General features: G+C 41.8%; 1 protein-coding gene across 2 annotated transcripts in view; it reads right to left on the bottom strand.

The window, feature by feature from the left end:
• Window positions 1-22,574, bottom strand: part of gria4a (glutamate receptor, ionotropic, AMPA 4a) — a gene marked incomplete at both ends in the record, with an annotated part of 231,958 nt that overhangs the window by 205,729 nt on the left and 3,655 nt on the right. For both annotated transcript variants that reach the window (XM_084065523.1, XM_084065522.1), the window contains one exon: window positions 19,504-19,662. In XM_084065523.1, the coding sequence (XP_083921649.1) occupies window positions 19,504-19,662 (159 nt within the window). The remainder of the gene's footprint in view (window positions 1-19,503; window positions 19,663-22,574) is intronic.

Below are 22,574 nucleotides of genomic sequence, written 5' to 3'. Positions count from 1 at the left end.
GTTTATGTGTGCACGTGTGTGTGTGTGTGTGTGTGTGTGTGTGTGTGTGTGTGTGTGTGTGTGTGTACGTGTACGTGTACGTGTACGTGTACGTGTACGTGTACGTGTACGTGTACGTGTGTGTGTGTGTGTGCGTGCGTGCGTGCGTGCGTGCGTGCGTGCGTGCGTGCGTGCGTGCGTGCGTTTGTGTGCGTACATGCGTGTCTCATGTATCCTAAGACATTGGTTCTCAAACTTTTTCATTTCAAGGACCCCCAAATTGACACTTATTAGCCCGCGGACCCCCATTTGAAAAGATAAGCCCATAAGAGAAGATTTTTACGGCTCTCTAGCAGTGATTCTCAACCATTTTAACTTCACAGGACCCCCAGTTTGACATGCATTAGGGCTACGGACCCCCATTTAATGGCATTTCTATCTCTGGGACCCCAATTCATATAGTAAAATCAATGTTAATATAACTCTGAGAGTGTCCAAATGGAACCAAATCGACCCGTTACAGACCCAGTTGCAGACCCTTATGGGTTGCAGACCCATAAGGGTCCATTTGGTTCCTATCCATCATTTAGCTGGGGACCCCCTGGAACCCCCTCAAGTACCCCTGGGGTACCTGAGAACCAATGTCCTAAGAGAAGAGCAGAGCAGAGCAGAGAAGGAGACGTTGTTTGTAAGGCCCTTGCTAGGGCTGTGACCGTCATGACATTTTTTATTGCCGATTGATCGTCATCCAAGTGAATTAAATCAATGGTGTCATCGTACGTAACGATGCCTCTGTGGATTTATATCAGGGCTGACACACCTAGTGCATGTTGTTGGATGATGGAAATATTTACATTGACTCACCAAACAAAAAAATCATAATCGCCATTTGCTCATGTATTTCTGTGGTCTACTGCTTGTTTTCAAAGGGGCCATAAATGAGAGTATGAAAATATCGTAGGGCCGACTAGTACATATAATGTCATACTGTACCTTTGGACCATTACAAAGTCACACACGAATGCATCACATTACAACAATTGTATTTAACTACAGTCCAATATCAATCGATTTTTGTGTACCAAAATGTGAGCCACTCATCTGTGCTGGGAATAAAACATAAACCAATTCAGCCTTGTTTTCAGTCTCGTTTCACATACAGGCATATGTACAGCCAATTAGTCTTTTGTTCAAACGGCAGTGTAGCCAAATGTAACCATGGGTGAAAAATAGGGGTGTGCCGACACTAATTTCACGATACGATACACGATATTGGGCTCACAATATCGATATGACGCGAAAGGCACTGTTTTATTATGAAAATATATGGGGGGGGATAAGGATAAGGATAAGCTTAGGGGGGGAGCTTATGAAAATATATGGGGGGGGAGAAAAAGCTTATGAAAATATATGGGGCAAATGCAAACAAATAATTCTGTTTTTGCATGATTATTATTGCAAAACAAAAAATTAGGAAATACAAATATCGGCACACCTAGTGAAAAGCAAAAATAATGAAATAGCCTGTCCTTCACATCTTGACAAGGAGGCAACACAAGGTACAATAATGTCAAAGTTCATTTCAAAACACCCAGAAACGTCAACGTATGCATTTCACATGACTATACTGGCGCGCCATAAATAATACATTTTTAGGATGAAAGCCGCGGCGCCATATAGAAATCTGCCCTCGTGCCACGATTGGCCCCTGGGCCGCACTGTGGACATGTCCGCTGTACATGAATATCATAAAACAGAAGTTGTTGTGACCTGGGTTCAGACTGCCAACAACATGACAGTGTGACAAGTACAGTAGTACGTGTAGTAGAGTAGCTCAGACCACCTCACTCACCCACACACAGTGATGGCCAGCGGTGGGCAGTAACTAAGTACATATCTTTACTTTACTTGAGTATTTGTATATATTTTTTTTTTACACTTCACTCCACTACCATTCACAGACAAATATTGCACTTTTGAACCCACTACATTACTAGGAAATTCTATTAACCACTTAAGCCCCATTTCAAATAGTGAAAATAGCTAATCTACAAGCTCACAATGTGTCGCAACGCGATGCGTTGTGAGCTTGTAGATCTGGTATTTTTACTTTTATTTGATGATATATTTTGAACATTTCTGGAAAATCGTAGATTTTTTGGGGAGAATGTCTAAATTTCAATACAGCAATGCATTGATATTAAAAAGTACTTTTGAATACCGGTACTTAAAGGATGACTTCGGCCATTTCTTTCTTTCTTCATACAGTATAATTGGTCCTCACTAATGCTCATTATATTATGGCACCATTTTTGTCTAGCCCGTCTGTCTCAGAGGAGGACAGGGGACAGTTCCGAAACCCGCCTACCAGTGACATCATCGTTGGGGAATCCAAACTAATAGAAACTGCAGGCTTTCTATTCCTGGAAAGTTAGCATGCTATAATGGAAGCCATTGTTCTTGCATCAATAAAAATCCAAAAAAAAACTGCCTAATGATCTCCAGCCCTCCTCTGAGACACAGAGAAGAATTTGTTTTTTTTACCATTTTATCATGAGCATTATGGAGGACCAATTATATGAAGACAGGTTGAAAATGGGTGAAGTCGTCCTTTAAGAATGTATGTTTTTAGCGGCGCTAGCCGCTCTATACCTTTAGGTATAGAGCGGATCCTGCTCTATACCTGACTTTGTCCGTGTGCGTACGTCAACGTTCTGATTGGTCAGGTGCGTCAACAAAGTGATTGGTCAAGCTTCACGTGACACGTGGCTATAAACACATTATAAACACATATCGATGACAAAATGTATCAAAGGCGCCGCTACCTTCACACAGGGTGTGATTTTTTAAGCATTCACCTCGGAATAGTCTTTTTTTTTTTTTTTAACTCAAGTAGGCTACTTTAACTCAAGTAAACATTTGACAGAGCAACTTTCACTTGTAATCGAGTGATATTTGAACCAGGAGTATGCATATCATTTGACTCAAGTACTGGGGTTGAGTTCTTTGTCCTCCACTGCTGATGACCAGGGCAGATAGTTAGATGCGAGCTGTGTTTGTGTCAATGATACATAAATGCTATTGATTTGACAATTACCAGCCGCTTGCACGGTCCATGAGAGATGATATATGATTATAGAAGATGATAACGACAATGTTTATCACCCTCATTGGTAGAAGGATACAATACAATATAATACAGACCAGAACAGAAGGTTTTTAACTGCTTAAACCCTATAAGTTAGCAAAGTGGACATGAGTTGGCTCTGTACTTGGGACCGCTTTTTTTCCTGCTACACCAGTGGTTCTCAACCAGTGGTCCGGGGACCACCAGTGGTCCTTGAGGGGGCTCCAGGTGGTCCCAAGCTAAATGATGGAGAGTTGGTAACCAAATGGACCCTTATAGATCTTTAACTCTTGAGAGTGTAAAATGAAACCAAATGGACCCGGGTCCATTTGGTTTCATTTTACACTCTCAAGAGTTAAATTATTGTTAAACATCTGCATTACTTAATTAAATAATTGTTATTTCGATCAACGTTTGCCTGTTATCTCTCTTATGGTACCACATCAATACAGCATTGAATTGTGGACAAACTCGTATCCAACGATAACAACATATTTTGGGTCTGAGAGTCTAAATCTCATGGTGGACCGTGGCTCAAATGCCCAATAACTAATGAGCCTTGGTATGAAAAGGGCTGAAAACCCACTGGGCTACACTGTTACGGCCTTGGCTCCAAGGCCCTGGCAAAAACATTAGATCATACAATGGGTGGTCCCTGCTTCATCTCCCTCTCTCAGATAAGGGGTCCATGGCCTGGAAAACACTGAAGACCCCTGTTATAGAGGTTTTAAACAGAATGATTAGTCCAGGGGCCAACACTGATATTTTCACAAATTGGTACCACCTAAGGTGACCGTAAAGTTTTTGAATTTTTGTCTTCCTACATGTCTCTAGTTTATATTTTGGTATGATAACCCTTCCAATCTTGTAGCTTAATGGCAGTTATCACTACCTACCGGCTAATGTATCCGGTAGGAGACACAAAGTAGAATCTTTGTGTCTCCTACCGGAAATACACCCGGGCATCAAATTATTGCGACAAAAAACAAAATATATCCATGTATTTAAGGCTTCATGGGGTGTGCAATTGATAACTTCTCAGATTTTTGGTGTTTGCAAAAAGACTGCTTTCCATAAGCTTGTAAAAGTTGACCCTCCTTCGGTCTAGGGTGGTCATAGCTGAATGGGTAGAGAGTCCCCCTGGGAAACTTAAAGGAGGAGTTCACCCAAAAAAGACTTATTTTCTATCAACCAAAATATAAACTAGACACATGTAGGAAGACAAAAATACAAAAACTTTACGGTCACCTTAGGTGGTACCAAAATATTGCTTGGCCCCTGGACTAGATGGACCTTGGTACAAAGCAGCATTGTTGTGTCTCTCCAGTCCAAACCAGAACATCAACACCTCACTCTAACAAAGCCACTGCACCGTTACGCTGTAACACAGGGGTGGGAAACTTTGATGATGGAGAGGGCCACTATAGTTTCCCTCCAGAGGGCCACATTGTATATAGCCTACTGTTGGGCAGACACCTCTTATCTCCGTAACGTTTTTCGCAAATGAATGCCGTACTTCACCATTCTATGTCACACAAAAGTAGCAAAAGTAGCCGATCTACAAGCTCAAAGCGTGTCACAGTGCAACGCGTTTTAAGCTTGTAGATCTGCTACTTTTGCTATTTTTGAATTGGAATACTGATTTATTTTTTTGCCATTTTTGAATTGGAATCTTGAAAAGCAACATTTTTATTTAATTTCAAATGCATTTAGTTATACTTATGTTCACTTTATGAACTTAAATACAAATACATTGGACATAAAAAAGACAATAGAATTGTAATACTAGTCATTACGCTACTAATATAGACTGAAGTAATTAAAGCGGGTCATGTTTGCATGTTAGGAATTGTAACAGCTGAAATCAATAATATATCAGTATTCCGATATTAAATCCACTGCCACTGACGTAACAAACGTATTTTTTTCCAATTACCAAACCTGCCACTGACGTAAAAAACGTAATTTTGATTCATCATTTTTTAAAACAAGATCTCACCGTCCTTCATCTCTCGAAGGGACACATTTCATTGTAGCACACCCGGATACGGAAATATGTCATATCAAATATTTTCGCTCCCGCCCACTTCCTGTTTGGGTTCCGCTTTCAGACGCCATTATCTCGGCTTTGCATTTCTCCGTCGCGGAACACTGTTTCGCGTCGCTGTTTTGAAACTGCTACTGCTGAAAAATGGAATGTCGCCGATTGAAAATTTCTTCTCTGGGCCACTCACACAACTACCCTGTGTGTCTACAAACAGTTGAACACGCGATTTAGCAATTTGGCGAGGAGGAAAAAGAAAGTGAGTTTTTCGTTCAGATGGCCATGCATGCTGTTTAACGCTGTGCCCCGACCGTAATGTTTGTTGTCAGAGCGCCGTGCACGACTCGCCTGTGTGTTTAGAAACGACTGGACTTGCGATCATAATGAAAAAAAAAAAATGTGAATTTTCAAACAATTTTATAAAAAACACTAAATCGCTGGCAGTGGGCAAACACAGCCAGAAATAAGTCTAGCAGGGAATGAGTTAACCTGCGGGCCGCATTTGGCCCTCGGGCCGCCAGTTGCCCATGTATGCTGCAACACATTCTGCTGCCTCGCTCGCGTGCAGCATTGACAGACACACACACACACACACACGTCCCTAAATATACCTGCGTGCAAACATGAGCACATGCGTGAGCACATACACTGCTGTTCTTGGTCATGCTAATCAGTGTGCATTATTCTCCATAAGCCAGTGGATATAGACAAGCTGTGAGCCCAGACAGATAGTGTACAGTACGCACACGCACACACACACACACACACACACACACACACACACACACACACACACACACACACACACACACACACACACACACACACACACACACACACACACGCTCGCAAAGCCATGTCTCCTGGGTGTAGAAATTAGTTGCATTCATTTAGTTTATGACAGTAGGTCTCAAAGTGTAGTCCGGGGACCCCCAGGGGTCCTTGAGGGGGTTCCAAAACATCTCATGGACAAGCTGTCAGCGCATGTGAGCTTGTACATTATTTTTGAAAATGTTTGCTAAATCATGAATAATTGTGACAAATGTTTAATAATCTTAAAAGTATTTCACCATAGCAGTGTTGTGGAGGGTCCCTAGCACAAAACACTTTCAAATGGGGGTCCGCGGGTAAATTAAAATCAATATAGGGTGGTCCCCAACATGACAACATTTGAGAACCGCTGCACTATGAACACAGGACAAAATAGGGGAAATATTGGCAAATATTGTACTTTTACTCCACTACAATTATTTGAAAACTTTAGTTACTAGTTACTTTGTAGATTTGGATTATTATTAAAAAAACAACATTAACCACTTCAGCCCTATATACATTTTGGCCATTTGAAAATAGCCGATCTACAAGCTCACAATGTGTCGCGATGCGACGCATTGTGAACTTGTAGATCTGCTATTTTCAAAACATGTTTTGACATTTTATATACTTGGTTATGGTTTATTATTTTGCATTTATGTTTTTCTTTTTTTTTTTACGATCCGTTTACGTGGGATAAGGGCTGCCAAGGTCACAGACACAGCTCCCACATTGTCATTCTATTCAGAGCGCCGACTCACTGGCCACACGCAGTGTGAGTCACAATTTAATTCAGAGATCCATTCACCGCGCCACGGCCGGAGGCGACGAGAGAGAGAGAGAGAGAGAGAAAGAGAGAGAGAGAGAGAGAGAGAAAGAGAGATAGAAAGATGAGCGAGAGAGAGAAGGCGCTGGTGCAACGAAACTGAATGCATTTACTCAAGTACTGCACTTGAGTGCAATGTCGAGGTACTTTTACTTTACTTTAATTCTTCTACTCCATTACATTCTCAGACTTAAATATTGCAATGTGTGCTCCCCTAGAATTACTTTAGTCATACGTTACTTTGTAGATTTAGATTAAGCGCGTCACATTAACACATGGGGTGCCAGGTTTTTTTAAAAACAGAGTACACTGAGTGCCAGGATTTTTAACCATTTTTGAGGAGCCGAGATACAGGCTTTTGAAGTCATAAGTTAACCAGGAAGTGGATTGAAGTCTAAATCTTCGGAAAATGATATCTCCTATATAATAATGAAAAAAGTATATATACGGTTTTGGCACTCCATGGTTGTATTCCCAAAACCTTTGGCACCCAATGTGATTAAGATGCGTTGTGAGCTTGAAGATCTGCTTTTTTGTTTTTGTCTAAAATGTACTCAAACAACAGAGTATTTCTTACATTGTGGTATTTTTTACTTTTACTCACGTAAAACATTGTACATTGTCTCTGGGGGGTGGAAACCTCATTATGTCCAAAACTGTAACTTAAAAAATATCAAAAGTAGCAGATCTATAAGCGCAAAACTCGGCGCAAGTGTAGATCTGCTACTTTTGATGCTTTTGTGTGACGCTGTAGTATGATCAGGTAGGGCCTTCATTTATGAAAAAAATCAAACCCTGTGTGAAGAGAGTGGTGCCTTTGATGAGCCCTGTATTGATGTTGTCATCAATGTTTGTTTATTGGACACACACCCGGACAGACACACACCCGGACACACTGACACACAGACAAAGTCAGATATAGGAGTGGTTGGCACCACTCAAAAACACACAAAAAACTAGAAAATGTGCTCCTCGGAGCACAGGTCTCCGCCAGTACTGTTCCTGATTAATCCTGTCTTACCTCACTTCAAAAGATATAAATGATCTTTTGAAGTGACACACCTATTTATAGCACTCTATTTCATCATGCGTCTCGCTAGCCAATCAAAGCACACCCTTTCAACATATTGTCACGTGTCACGTGAAGCTTGACCAATGTTAGCTTGGTGGACACACGGAAGGACGAGAACGAAAACATAGTCTCCTGGCGGAGACAAAAAAAGATAAGAGGTTTCCACCACTGAGGGAAAGCGAGAGAGAGACAGAGAGACAGAGAGAGAGAGAGAGAGAGAAAGATAGGGCTCTGCTTGTTATGTAGCCTGCGGATGGATGGAGGCTGAACCATCACAGAGTAGACAGTTCATACACAAGAGCTTCATTTCCCTGAGTGTGTGTGCGTGCGCGCGTGTGTGTGGGTGTGTGCATGCACAAAGAGCTGGAAATTGAAGACACGAGCTGATCTCTGCCCCTCACAGTTCATGCTATATAGCTCCTGGCGGGCTAACTGTACGTACAGTATTAAATAATAAGCGACTACACATTAACATTATACCCTCACGACCGCTGCTTCTTTACATTTCCTTTCCTCGGGCACTTAGTGAACGTCAGAAGAGTCTCAAAACACTTTTTTTTTTCACTTTTTGTCTCCCATCAGCCTTCATGTATGGATGCCGACATCACTTAACCGGAAGCTAGTGCGCGTGCGTGCACACACACACACACACACACACACACACACACACACACACACACACACACACACACACACACACACACACACACACACACACACACACACACACACACACACACACACACACACACACACACACACACACACACACACACACACACACACTAAAGACTAGACTACTAAACTGTCTCTACACTTTTGATCAGAGTCATGTATACCAGTGGTTCTCAAACTTTTTCATGTCAAGGACCCCCAAATTGACACTTATTAGCCCACGGAGCCCATTTCAAAAGTTATGCCAGGGACCCCCATAAGAGAAGATTTTTTACAGCTCTAGCAGGGATTCTCAACCATTTCAATTTCAAGGACCCCCAGTTTAACATGCATTAGGGCTACGGACCCCCATTTAATGGCATTTCTATCTCTGGGACCCCAATTCATATTGTAAAATCAATGTTAACTTAACTCTGAGAGTGTACAAATGGAACCTTTGTACACTCTCAGAGTTACAGACCCATAAGGGTCCATTTGGTGACTAATCTATCATTTAGCTGGGGACCCCCTGGAACCCCCTCAAGTACCCCTGGGGGTCCCCGGACCCCACTTTGAGAACCAATGATGTATACAGTATGTGGTATTTATTTATTTAGTTGATTATTTTGGTGTCATGGTGTACATATTGTGTTCTTTAAAATGTGTCTGATAGACCGGTGGGATTTCTGAAATATGTGATTGTTAGAGGCATTTGGGGGTAAAAGTCGGGAACCAGGCCATTTTACATAATTCAAGGGTGCTGAATCAGAAAAACACGGTTCCCAAGCAAAATTCTTAGTGCTTAACCTCCTAATTTGCATATCAAAATGGCTGCCGATTTTGAAGTATTTCTTAAACAACTCTATTTAGTACTCAAACGGTGCAAAAGGTGCATCCCCCTTATTTTGTTCCTAATTATCTGTATTTTTGCCATCCTTAGGACATCTAAAATACATACTTTTTCCCCATGCTAAATGTTTAGTTTTTGACCTTCTAATCTGCATATCTGAATGGCTGCCAAATTGGCAAATTCGCACCTTTATCTTCAATAACTCTGTGGCCAGGCAAGCAAAATTGACAAATGAAGTGTCTATATACATTTTCTACAATGTGAGTAAAGAATTTGTAAGTAATATAATATGATAATATAATATAATAATCAGCCTACTCCAAAATATGCAAAATAGCGGCCCCCATAACAGATAACGGTTTAGTACTCTAAAGATACTGTATTGGCCATTGTTGAACGAAAGTCTAGACACTAGACCACATTCATACAAGGAGGTTGATCATCACTCCGTTGCTGACATGCACACATGGCTGTGCATCGTAACCCAGATTTCCGGCATTTGCAACGACGTGTTGTGCATTGCTTATGGCATGCACATGAAATCATTTCTATAGGCTATACTAGCATGGAACAGGTTGGACTAGGCTAGAGTAGGTTGTACTAGGTTGTACTAGACTCTAATACTCTCTATTAGGCTTTACTAGTCCCTTGTCAGCCCTGTAGATACTCAGACCATAGGGACTAACCACTGTGTACACAGGCCATAGCTTGTGTGTGCACGAGCAATAGTTTTGCATGAACCTTTGTAGACCATAGTACAGATCTGCCTTGTACAGCCTAATATAGCCTAGTACAGCCTAGCAAAGCCTACTAGAGATTAAAAAATCACACCCTGTGTGAAGGTAGCGGCGCCTTTGATACATTTTGTCATTGATATGTGTTTATAATGTGTTTATAGCCATGTGTCGCGTGAAGCTTGACCAATCACTTTGTTGACGCACCTGACCAATCAGAACGTTGACGCACACGGACAAAGTCAGGTATAGAGCGGCTAGAGCCGCTAAAAAGCCTATTAGAGACCAGTAGAGTCTAGTACTGTACAGCCTAGTACATCCAAGACTAGTCCAGCCTTTTGGGAGAACAGACTAGGGGAGGGTGGTATAGGCTATACTAGCATGGAACAGGCCGGACTAGGCTAGACTAGGTTGTAATAGGCTGTACTAGACTCTAATAGGCTCTATTAGGCTGTACTAGGCTCTTGTCCGCCCTGTAGATCCTCAACCCATAGGGACTAACCACTGTGTACACGGGCAATAGCTTGTGTGTGCACAAGAAATAGTTTTGCATGAACATTTGTAGGCCAAAGTAAAGTACTGCCTTCTATAGCCTAATAGAGCCCAGTAAAGCCTAGCAACGGCTGCTAGAGCTGAAAGCAGACCATTAGAGCCCAGTAGAGTCTAGTATAGTACAACCTAGTACACCCATGACTAGTCCAGCCTTTTGGGAGAACAGAATAGGGGAGGGGGTACAAGGCTATGCTAGGACTGATAAGGCTGGACTAGGATAGATTAGGCTGTACTAGGATGTACTAGACTATACTAGGCTCTATTAGGCTGTGCTAGGCTCTTGTCAGCCCTGTAGATACTCAGACCATTGGGACTAACCACTGTGAACACGGGCAATAGCTTGTGTGTGCACGATCAATAGTTTTGCATGAACCTTTGTAGACCATAGTACAGATCTGCCTTGTACAGCCTAATATAGCATTGTACAGACCAGCACAGCCTACTGGAATTTAAAACAGTCTATTAGAGACCAGTAGAGACTACAACATCAAAGCCTAGTACACCCAGGTCTAGCCTAGTCCAGCCTTTTGATGGAACAGACTAGGGGACGGCGATATAGGCTATACTAGCATGGAACAGACTGGACTAGTTAAGACTAGGTTGTACTAGGCTCTATTAGGTTGAACTAGGCTGTGCTAGTCCCTTGTCAGCCCTGTAGATACTCAGACCATTGGGATTAACCACTGTGTACACGGGCAATAGTTTGTGTGTGCACCACCAATAGTTTTGCATGAACATTTGTAGGCCAAAGTAAAGTACTGCCTTCTATAGCCTAATAAAGCCAAGTACAGCCTAGCAAAGCCTGCTAGAGCTGAAAACAGACTATTAGAGCCCAGCAGAGTCTAGTACAGTAAAGCCTAGTACACCCAGGTCTAGCCTAGTCCTAGGACTAGGCAGTAATAGGCTGGACTAGGCTGTACTAGGCAGGGCCCATCGGGGGTGGGGGGGGGGACACAAGCCTGTATGGCAATCAACTGAAAAGTTAGGCTACATAGCTTAAACAATTTCAGCCTTTCCCTGTTGGCCGTCTAAGCGCATCTAGGAAGTTTCATAGGTTTTCGATGCTGGGAATTGGAGTTATGGCTGTTTAAAGCCCAGCCAATAGGAACACAGAGGGGCGGGGCTTAATACATTTCAGCTAGTCCCTGTTGGCCGTCTAAGTGTAACTATAGCCATCCCCATCCCACTCTATATAGTTGTGTTGAAAGTAGTTTGTGTTCAGTTATCAGTACCAGTTCTGTGGCTCTAACTCATTCTGGGGGTGAGTTATACATGGGGGCAATTTATTTTTTGGTCATCAGGGGCCAAATGTACCAGGATTTTTCCATGATCTAAATATGTATTTTAGATGTCTTAAGGATGGTAAAAATACAGATAAGTAGAAATAAAATAAAATAAGGGGGATGCGGATGAATCACTTTAAGTACGAAACCGTTTTCTGTAATAGTGGCCTCTAATTTGCATATTCATTTACATTATTTACATTTATTTACATATATTACATTATAAATACCTTCCACACATTGTCTGACCCTCAGAATATAAATATATACACTTTATTTGTCAGATTTGATTGCTTTGTTATAGAGTTATTTAAGAAATACTTCAAAATCGGCAGCCATTTTGATATGCAAATTAGGAGGTTAAGCACTAAGAATTTTGCTTGGGAACCGTGTTTTTCTGATTCAGCACCCTTGAATTATGTAAAATGGCCTGGTTCCCAACTTTTACCCCCAAATGCCTCTAACCTCCTTATAGAAGGCCTTTTTTCTGAAATCCCTCCTGTCTATGAATAATCCCGTAAGGGATGGGCCGTGTTGAGGCAGCCATACTTCATATAAAATTATTCATTACTCGAATGTTTAGAGATAAACATTTTGATACCAATACTTTTGTACTTTTACTCTTTAATTTTTAATTCCGAACTTTTACTTGTAGCGGAGTACTTCTACATGGGAGTATTGATACTTTTACTTAAGTAAAAAATTTGACATTTATAACAAACCAACCTGCGTGAAAATGGGTTGAGAATTCAGTGATTTATGATGATTTTAATAGTGGAAAGACCTCCGGCTTCAATAGACTTACATGGGGGCATACATGCATTACAGGAGGCTTGGCTTGTCACACGAAATATGGCGCCGGCCATGACACATCGCTCCAATGAACCGTCGCGGCTCAACGAGGCGTCTACGTTTATATAATGGTTACAAAGCTATGTGAGAGTTGACTGTCTGACTTATCACTCCACTTTTCCATTTTTCTTTTTTGGCTGACGTATTAGAAGCCACAATGATATCTACTGTGGGAATAAATTGTCTGAATGGGTTAGACTTTTTTTGTTAAAAGAGCCATGAGTCATGAGATGATATCCAAGACCTTTCATTCTCTCAAAGCAGCGCTCTGGAGAGGGCCACTTGTGTGGGTGTCTGTTTATGGCCTTCTGGCGCTAAGAGAATAAGGATGCTCTTCATGGCCATGTCGACTGTCTATCTAGATTGGCTACTTGAAAATAGTCAATAAAAACTTTTTTAGCCCATCTACAAGCTCACAACGCATCATGATGCGACGTGTTGTGAGCTTGTATATCTGCTATTTTCAAAATGTTCACATTTTACAATTAAGGATGAAACGCAAATCTCGTATGAGGGTCACAAGATCTTTACAGATGGGGTCATCTGTAAAGTCAATGACATATTAGTTTTGGAGTCCTTGACCTGCAACGTGTTGTGAGCTTGTAGATCGGCTATTTTAAGAGATTTGGTGTAGAGATCTGTGTCACTTTAGATTTCTTTGGCTATTCAAAAATAGTATATACAAGCTCATATTTTAGCTATTTTTGAAAAATCTCTAAAAACAAAAACAAAAAATTAAAATACTGTTAGGATTTAGATTTTTTTTTAAGAACCGCCTCAGGTCTAATTTATAGAGTGCACCAAGTTCTGTGCAATTCAGGTCCGTTTTACTATGAATAGAGAGAGGTAATTAGTGGTTAATGAGACACAGAAACAGGAGACAAAAGGATGCTACTTTATCTACAGTGTTTAAATGAAAGCTCACAGCACAACAAACAGTCCTGAATATGACCTAGACCTCTAATGTGAAGGGGGTGAAATTGTGAATCACTCCTCACACACAAACACACACACCGACACAAACACACCCACACCCACCGACACACACACACACACACACACACACACACACACACACACACACACACACACACACACACACACACACACACACACACACACACACACACACACACACACACACACACACACACACACTAGGGCATTCACGAATAGTGATTTTTAGTATTCGAATTATTCGACCTATAAGTATTCGAATATTCAATTAATCGATTTGATTATAAAAAATAAAATAATAAAAAAATAAAAAATAAAAAAAATAAAGTTTTTTTTTTTTTTTTTTTTTTTCAATGACAATGATAACTGTACTCAAGGAATGCGAGTTGACGTCACACCAGAGCTCACAGCTGCGTGTCTGCTGCAGAAAAGCCACTAAAAAAAAAAAAATCTAAAAAAAAAACTTTTTTTTTTTTTATTTTTTTTTATCGAATAATCGAATAGTGGTTTGATAGTCGAATAGTCGGTTTGATAGTCGAATATTCGAATATTGGATTATTCTGTTAATGCCCTAACACACACACACACACTAAAGTATTTTAAACTTGAGACATAAACCGCAGTTGTGGAAGGAATCAAATGATTAGCATAGCACAATACTGTAGGTCTATAGATCTACATCTAGACCACACTCGTACTACATGAGCGTGCCGTGCACACACAGACACACGTGCACACGTGTGCGCACACACACTCTCTCTGTCTCTCTCACCGAGGGGCAGATGAGTAATAGAATTAAACAGAGCACAACCTGTAGACTAGAGGTTGACAAAATAACACAGACCGTTCGGCCTGGCATGACCCTCGTGCACGCACACATGCAAACACGCACGCACGTGTGCGCACACGCACGCACGCACACACACACACACACACACACACACACACACACACACACACACACACACACACACACACACACACACACACACACACACACACACACACACACACACACACACACACACACACACACACACACACACACACACACACACACGGTTGGAACCGGAATCGGTTCCATCACATTTGGAACTGTTTCTGGAGCCGGTTTATCAAGTCTGCTATACAATTACAATGCAGGTGGTTCTCAAACCTTATGAGGTGTTTATGTTTATTCAGCTTTCAGCATGATCACAGAGGTTTAAAAAGACAGGTGCCATTAAAAACACTGAATTATTTTGCTGATTACAATACAAAACTTCAAATCTAAAAAAAGCAATTGCCTATCTAAAAATCTAATACCCTAAAACACAAATCTAAAATCCACTATCATTTAAAAGTCTGCACATATATGGGATTGGTGATTTCTTGTATCTCTCAGTTCGGCAATGTAGAGTGTCCAGGTCGTCTCCATTCCTTGTTTGGCGACCAGAGATCTCCTTTCTGAGGCGGGGAAGCCAGTTTCTGAAGTTGGACTTAAACAGCTTCCTGGCATAGTCGAGACACAGTTGAGTGCGCCTCTCTGATAGGGTGCACAATGTGAGGCTGCGTAGAGCCTCTGTGTATCCCGAGTACCTCCGGCCAAGTATGATTTTGCAAGCCCGTTTCTGAACTCTTTCCAGTCTTTTCGTCTGGTCGACAGTCAAGGAACTGTGCCAGACTGGGACAGCATACTCCAGCACCGGGCGCACATAGCCTGTGTAGATCGAAACCAATTCAGGGTCTTGGACCCCAAATTTCTTCAGGCGACATAGGACGAAAAGCTTTCTATTGGCTGAGGTCAACATATAGTCCACCTGACTGTCCCATTTCAAATCAGCTTTTAATTTCAAGGACCACCATAACTGATGGAACATGTGGTTCCATTCGTACACTCTCAGAGTTACAGACCTTTTGGAACCCCCATCAAATAACCCAAAGGGTCCCTGGACCTAACTTTGAGAACCACTACAATAATATGTATGCAATATTGTATGAGTATGTATGATTGAATTAAATATATGAATCGCTAACACATCAAAATAATATAATATATATATATATATATATATATATATATATATATATATATATATATATATATATATATATATATATAAAATAATATGAATGATGTCTTGACTTCCAGAGAAGCATAGACCCAGAAATGACGTCATTTAAAAAAAAGGAAATCACCCGGTCCACTGCAATGTTATCAGATTTATAAAAATACTTGTATCTCAAATGTATTTTCCCAGATTGCGTTTTTGGTGAAAACAAGCTATATTCAACTGCCGATATCTACAGAATGGACGATCGCAGTTACAATGTTTGTTTCGGGTGGAAGAGACTCGTCTTTCCACGGAGACATCGTTTGTTTACATCCGGGCTGAAAAAAACAATCTGTGGATTGTCAAAAACACTCAAAATAAGGTAAAACAGGCAGTGGCGGATGAATTAATTAATTAATACCTGGCAATGAATGTGTTAAAAGGAACCGTTAAGGAATCGCACCGTTTAGAGGGAAACGTTAAGGAACCGGAAACGTTCAAATCCTACAGAATCCCAAACCTATACACTCACTCACACAACTGAGGTTTTACAGTGTGAGCTTTGAAATCCACTATTTTCAAACGTTTTTTTTTTGCACAATGGCATGCTGCCCAAAATACAGCCGGCAGGTTGAACCGTTGTTAAGTGGGTTGTGTGTTTGACAGGCAGCGAGTGAAGACATGCCGCTCCCCCCCCCAACCAGGACTCTAGCAGCTGCATTGTGAACTTACCATGACTGACTGACTGACTCACATGTAATGAGGTCCATGTCTGCTTCTTCTACAACAGACTGCGGTGCTTAATTAACTCACGTTTCTGTCCGGCTCACGGATCCCTCAGGCAGGATTCCATCAATGCATGAGGGTTCAGTGAAGCGAGCGGCGCCACGCATACACAGTATGGCGTAGAGTAAAAGCAGTGGTTCTCAACCTGTTCAGGATCAGGGCCGAATATAGCCTCGGATCAAGACTATCGTAGATGTATTTTATCGAGTCTTAGCGACCACTCCCCCCCAGTGCGCCCTGGACTTTCACCAGTAAAGCCTGAATTTCTCCGAACATATACAAATGCAAAATATAAGGTGCTTATACCCGGTTGCCCCAAATGTTAACTAGCGCAGTGCAGCCGTGTGCAATGTATTAGTCCATAATGTTTAATAAAGAAGTGATTTAATCCCGTATGTGAACGATTCTGTCGGAAGTTCCCAATGGGCGGTATTGACAGGGCGCATCCGGTGAAAGCCGGAATTACACTCAATGTAAACAGGAAGTAAACGAGGGGGCGTTCGGCCACAGACAGATTTAGCATTTGTACATGTTTGTAGAAATACGGGCTTTACTGGTTAACGTCCAGGGCGTACTGCAGGGGGGGGTGGCCACTAAGACTCTCGTAGATATAAAAATGTCAAAATCGATAAAAAATGGCCCACCCATCTCACGCGGCAGTCGACAGGCAGGTGGGTGGGCAGCGTGCATTTTCAGAGAATGTTTCTTGTAATGATCAATCAATCGATTGCCGTTGATCCAAGCAGGAACACAGAGTTCCTATTTATCGTTTTTATAGTAAAAATAGCATGACATTGTTGTTGTTTTTTTTCATATATTTTTGGGGGCTCACCTGCAATATCTTCACAGTCCAGTCCACCAGTGGGCCCCTGCCCACAGGTTGAGAACCACTGTAGTACAGCAAGGTACACACTCACACAAGATATGAGAGCTGACTGTTGGTATGTTAATGGTGATGGTGATGGTGATGGTGGAGGGCACTATTGTACATATAATTTACCATGCTCACGCTGTTGAAACAGCATGCTTTGACAAAACTACAATCCATAACGTTCATGCCCTGGGATTCGAACCTCCCGCGTGGCAGACCAAACTCCTCCCGCTCTGCCAAGACTAAATCCCCGCTTGGCCTGGGGAGATATTGCGCTTATGGGCAACTACTACTACTCCTCCAGTTACACCAGGATCTAAGTGTCTCAGTGGAAGAGAACTAGCCTCCAGTGCTGCCTAAAAAGCTGGTACCAGACTACCTATCAGTCTGTTCACCGATCTGATATATCACATAATGGATCATGTGATGACAGCTGATTTATGTTAAACAATTATATATATATATATATATATATATATATATATATATATATATATATATATATATATATATATATATATATATATATATATATATATATATATATATATATGATAGGGCAAGTTGCAGGTCTTGGATCCAGTATCTGGAGGGAAATAAATCGGAACATCTCAACCTCCAACCACTGCAGATGTGTTAGCTATAGTGTATTAGCATACTCTGCCATGGTTTAAAACAACCTTTCATTCATTAAAATAAGTTCCACATCGCAGCATAACCACAGCTGCAAAATTCTTCCACAACTAATAAAAGGTCTGTTTCTTTTCTCAAAGCCGACGTAAGCGAGACCACGGGGGGATTGCCTATACTCCGCTGCTCCATTGTGTACATCACAGGTAATGAGGTCCATGTCTGCTTTTTATAACCCACTTCGGTGCTTAATTAAGCAATGTTTCGTCCAGTTCACCAAATCCCGCAGGCGGATTTCAACGTTATGAGGATCAGCAAAGCGGAGACCGGCACGCAAACACAGTATGGCGTGGTAAAGCAAGGAAAACCCACACACACACACATAGCCCACTAACACAAGTAAAAACATATCGAAACTGAGGTGGCAGCTGTCAGTGAACTCGGTGGTGGCAAAATTGTCTACGTTTGCGGTGCAATAATGAAATAAACCCCCACCCGCACGCACACAGAATAATCTATATTGAATCTCTCACCAGTTATATTTCTGTGTATGAGACTTCTGTGTATGAAATCCTTGGTTTCAACCGCTTAAGCCCTCTAGACCCGAGTTACGAATGTACTTGGACCGCCGTTTTCCGTCTCTTGGCCAAAAATATTGCCGATCTACAAGATCACAATGCAAAGCAAAGCGACGCGTTGTGAGCTTGTGGAATTTTTGGGGCTAATGCTCCCCCCGGGAATAGGGATGCTGGGGTTCCAGTGCTTAATTTAAGTCAGAGAGTGTTCAAATGTAACCAAACGTAACTGTCTGTTCACTTCACTCTCTGAGATTTAGATGTGACTCAGAGACATAAGGAACAAATGGGATAAATTGGTTAATATTCTCAGTTACAGATGGATAAACGGACACTGAGGATGTGACTGTGTACAGACTACAGAGCTGAGGAGCGAGCAGGTAATGAGGTTGGTGTCTGCTTCCATGACAGACCTCGGTGCTTCATTAAGAAACATTTTGGTCCGGTTCACCAAACCCACAGGCGGGTTTTCAACGTGTGACGGTTCAGCCAAGCGAACGCCGTCACGCAAACACAGTATGGCGTGGTAAAGCGAGGGAAACAAAGTCTCTCTCTCTCACAAACACACACACATCAAAACCGGTGACAGAGAAGAGAGAGAGAGACAGACAGATAGAGAGAAAGAGTGTGTGTGTGTGTGTGTGTGTGTGTCAAAACCGGTGACAGAGAAGAGAGACAGAAAGAGAGTGTGTGTGAGAGAGAGAGAGAGAGAGAGAGAGAGAGAGAGAGAGAGAGAGAGAGAGAGAGAGAGAGAGAGAGAGAGAGAGAGAGCAAATGAAATGTGCACACCATCATTGTATTATCGTTTCTCTTGCAGGGACAAGCACACACACACACACACACACACACACACACAAGGACTCACATGCATTGGTGACAGCGAAGCTGTTGGCGGTCTCTATGTTGTCGACATGGGGCACCAGGTTGAAGGGCGCCTCGGTGGCGTTGGGGCTGGTGTTGTGCAGAAAGATGGCCAGACGGAACGCCGTGTACTCCTGGTCCGTGTTCCTGATGAACAGGCCACCTGGAGGAGGAGGAGGAGGAGGAGCACAGACATCTTTTATTGTCACATCATAAGGTTTACAGGTGTGAAAACAGCAGCGGTGGAAGAAGTGCTCACGTTTTTTATACTTTAACCCATTGTACTTGAGTAAATGTACTTAGTTACTTTACACCACTGAAAGACAGTGGGTGGAATGGTTGTCGTTTTTGTTGTTTCCAGAAAGAGGAAGGAAGAAAAAAGGAGGAAAGGGGGAAAAGTAAGAATCCAAAATAAAAAGACATAGCATATCCACCAGTACAGTATGTACAGTACATGAGGTTTAGACATAAGGTGCATGAGCATTGCAGCTGGTAATGTTTATGACAGGGGTCCTCAACGTTTTCAGGCCAAGGACCCCCTAGCTGAGCGAGAAATGAAGCAGGGACCCCCTACTCTATATTGTATAAAATAGTGTTTCATATTAAAGTTTTTTTGTATTTAGTCTGCTATGTTTTCCCTCTATACACCTATAGCCTCTTTGCCAAAAATAGCCGATCTACAAGCTCTCAACGCCTCGCAGCGCGAGGCGTTGAGAGCTTGTAGATCGGCTATTTTTGGCTAATGTTCCCCTCAGAAAAGGAATTCTAGGGTTCAAGTTAATGTAAAAAAAACGAAATCCTATCACACAAAGATTTGGCGGACCCCCTATAGTAGCTCCGAGGACCCCCTAGAGGTCCCGGACCCCTTGTTGAAGACCCTTGGTTTATGATATCATATCATATCGTCTCTGTCGGGTGGAAACCTCATTATGTCCAAAACTGTTACTTTTCAGGATTAAAAAATAATAATAAATAGCAGGCAAGCTCACAACGTGGCGCAAATGAGTTTTGAACTTGTGGATCTGCTACTTTTGATGCTTTCGTGTGACGCTGTAGGATGATCAAGCGCATTCATTTACGGTAAAAAACACAATAAGTTAAAATATGGAGATAAGAGGTTTCTGCCCCGAGTCCCCCGACGAGTGTTGGCGTGTCTCAGGTTCAACCAAAAGGTCACTTTGACTGGTATAATCCCCAGGTTATGTCAAAGTGGGCAGGGACGCTGGAAGTCATTTATGCCAAGGGGTGCTGGGCTTGGCGGGGGACTCCGCACGCGCGCGATTTTTTTTCACATGTGTCCCGCGATTTTTTTCACCTTTTTCAACAAATATTTTATTCCCCAAAGTTAAATACATCATTGTTTTAATATATAAGGGTGTATATAGACTTTAAAATGATATATATTTGTTTCATTTACAAAAAAAAAAAAATCTAAAAAAAATTCAAAATGTTTTTCAATTTTTTTCTTTCTCTTCCCCACCACCCTCAGCACCCCCCTTCCCGCGTCCCTGAAAGTGGGGTCCTTGAGGGAGGGGTTACCAGGGGGTCTCCAGCTAAATTAGTTAATAAAGCGTCACAATCATTTTAACCCCTTTATCCAAATTTTATACTTTGGCTATTCAAAAATAGCAGATCTACAAGCTCATAGCGCGGCACCGAGTGCCGCAAATCTTTGAATATACATATTTTTTAAACGAGCATTTGTAACTCAAATCTTTGCTTCTGGGGGTCCCATATATATATATCATTTTGGGGGTCCTTGACATGAAAACGTTTGAGAACCACTGGTCTAGTGGAAGAAGTACTCACATTTGTAAAACATTAATACCACAATACAAGTTACAAGTAAAAGTCCTGCATTCAAAATTCTAAATGTTTTAGGTAATGGCATCAAAATATACCTAAAGTACCAAAAGTGTTGTTTTAAGTACTCATCAGGCAGAATGTCCCATTTCACAAGTTTTCAAATTATGAAAATCTTTTTTTTAATACATGAAGCATATAGGACTGAAGTGGTTAACGTATGTTTTTGTAATGCTAATTAAAACCTACAAACTAACTAGCAACTAAAGTTTTCATTTAATTGTAGTGGAGTAAAAAACATATTTTCCTCTGGGATGTGTGGGGAGAGCAGAGTAGAAGAAAAAGTATTGAAAATAGAAATACTCCAGTAAAGTAAAAACATGATGGTTACAAACAAGCACTAATTGATGTTTAGTGCAATTCTGCACAAAACAAACATCGCCCACACACACACACACACACACACACACACACACACACACACACACACACACACACACACACACACACACACACACACACACATGTAATGAAGACACGTATGCTGCGTTAGGTCTCTAGAGAGATGAGATGGCCTTTAAAACCCTGCATAGGACTGGAGGAGAGGAGAGGAGAGGACAGGAGAGGAGACATCCCACTTCTTTAGTGTGTCTTCCTTTCTCTCCTCATTAACAGCTAAATTGCTCTGCACTGCAACATCCTGAGCGTTCATGTAACCCTGAGAGTTCAAAGAAATGGACCTCAAGGATCCATTTTTTTGCAGTGTGGCTATTTATCTGTTCAATCAATCACTCTGCATCCTGTCCTCTGTGCAGGCCTTTAACCACCTGAACCCCAGAGTCCACATTCTGGGGGGGGGACGTTAGGAAACAATAGCCGATCTACAAGCTCACAAGGATTCACGTTGTGACGTGTTGCTCGTCAAGGGCGCCGATATTTATAAACACATGCGGGTGCCCAACATGCCATACATGCACGCGCGCTGCGCATGCGGGTTTGGGTCGGATAATTAACTTTTTTGGGGGGGTTTTGTAACTTTATTTCGGTTAATTCGGTTTATTCAGTACACAAAATGTACTCTGAACTGAGTATGTTTAAACTCCCCCGCCCCCCCACCCGCGGCCGAAAGAAAAGGCATTATTTTTCTTTGGGTACTTTATTAACAGTTTGCCAATAGTACAGTGGTACTGGTATGATTTTACAACAATGAATGTCAACTCAGACTCACTCATGACTTTACCGACCACGACCACCATCAGCAGCGGAGCTGGC

This window comes from Gymnoscopelus microlampas (assembly GCF_963454915.1).
Source record: "Gymnoscopelus microlampas genome assembly, chromosome: 8".
Classification (NCBI taxonomy): domain Eukaryota; kingdom Metazoa; phylum Chordata; class Actinopteri; order Myctophiformes; family Myctophidae; genus Gymnoscopelus; species Gymnoscopelus microlampas.
Note: the sequence above shows the minus strand (reverse complement) of the source record. Positions and strands in the feature narration are given on the sequence as shown.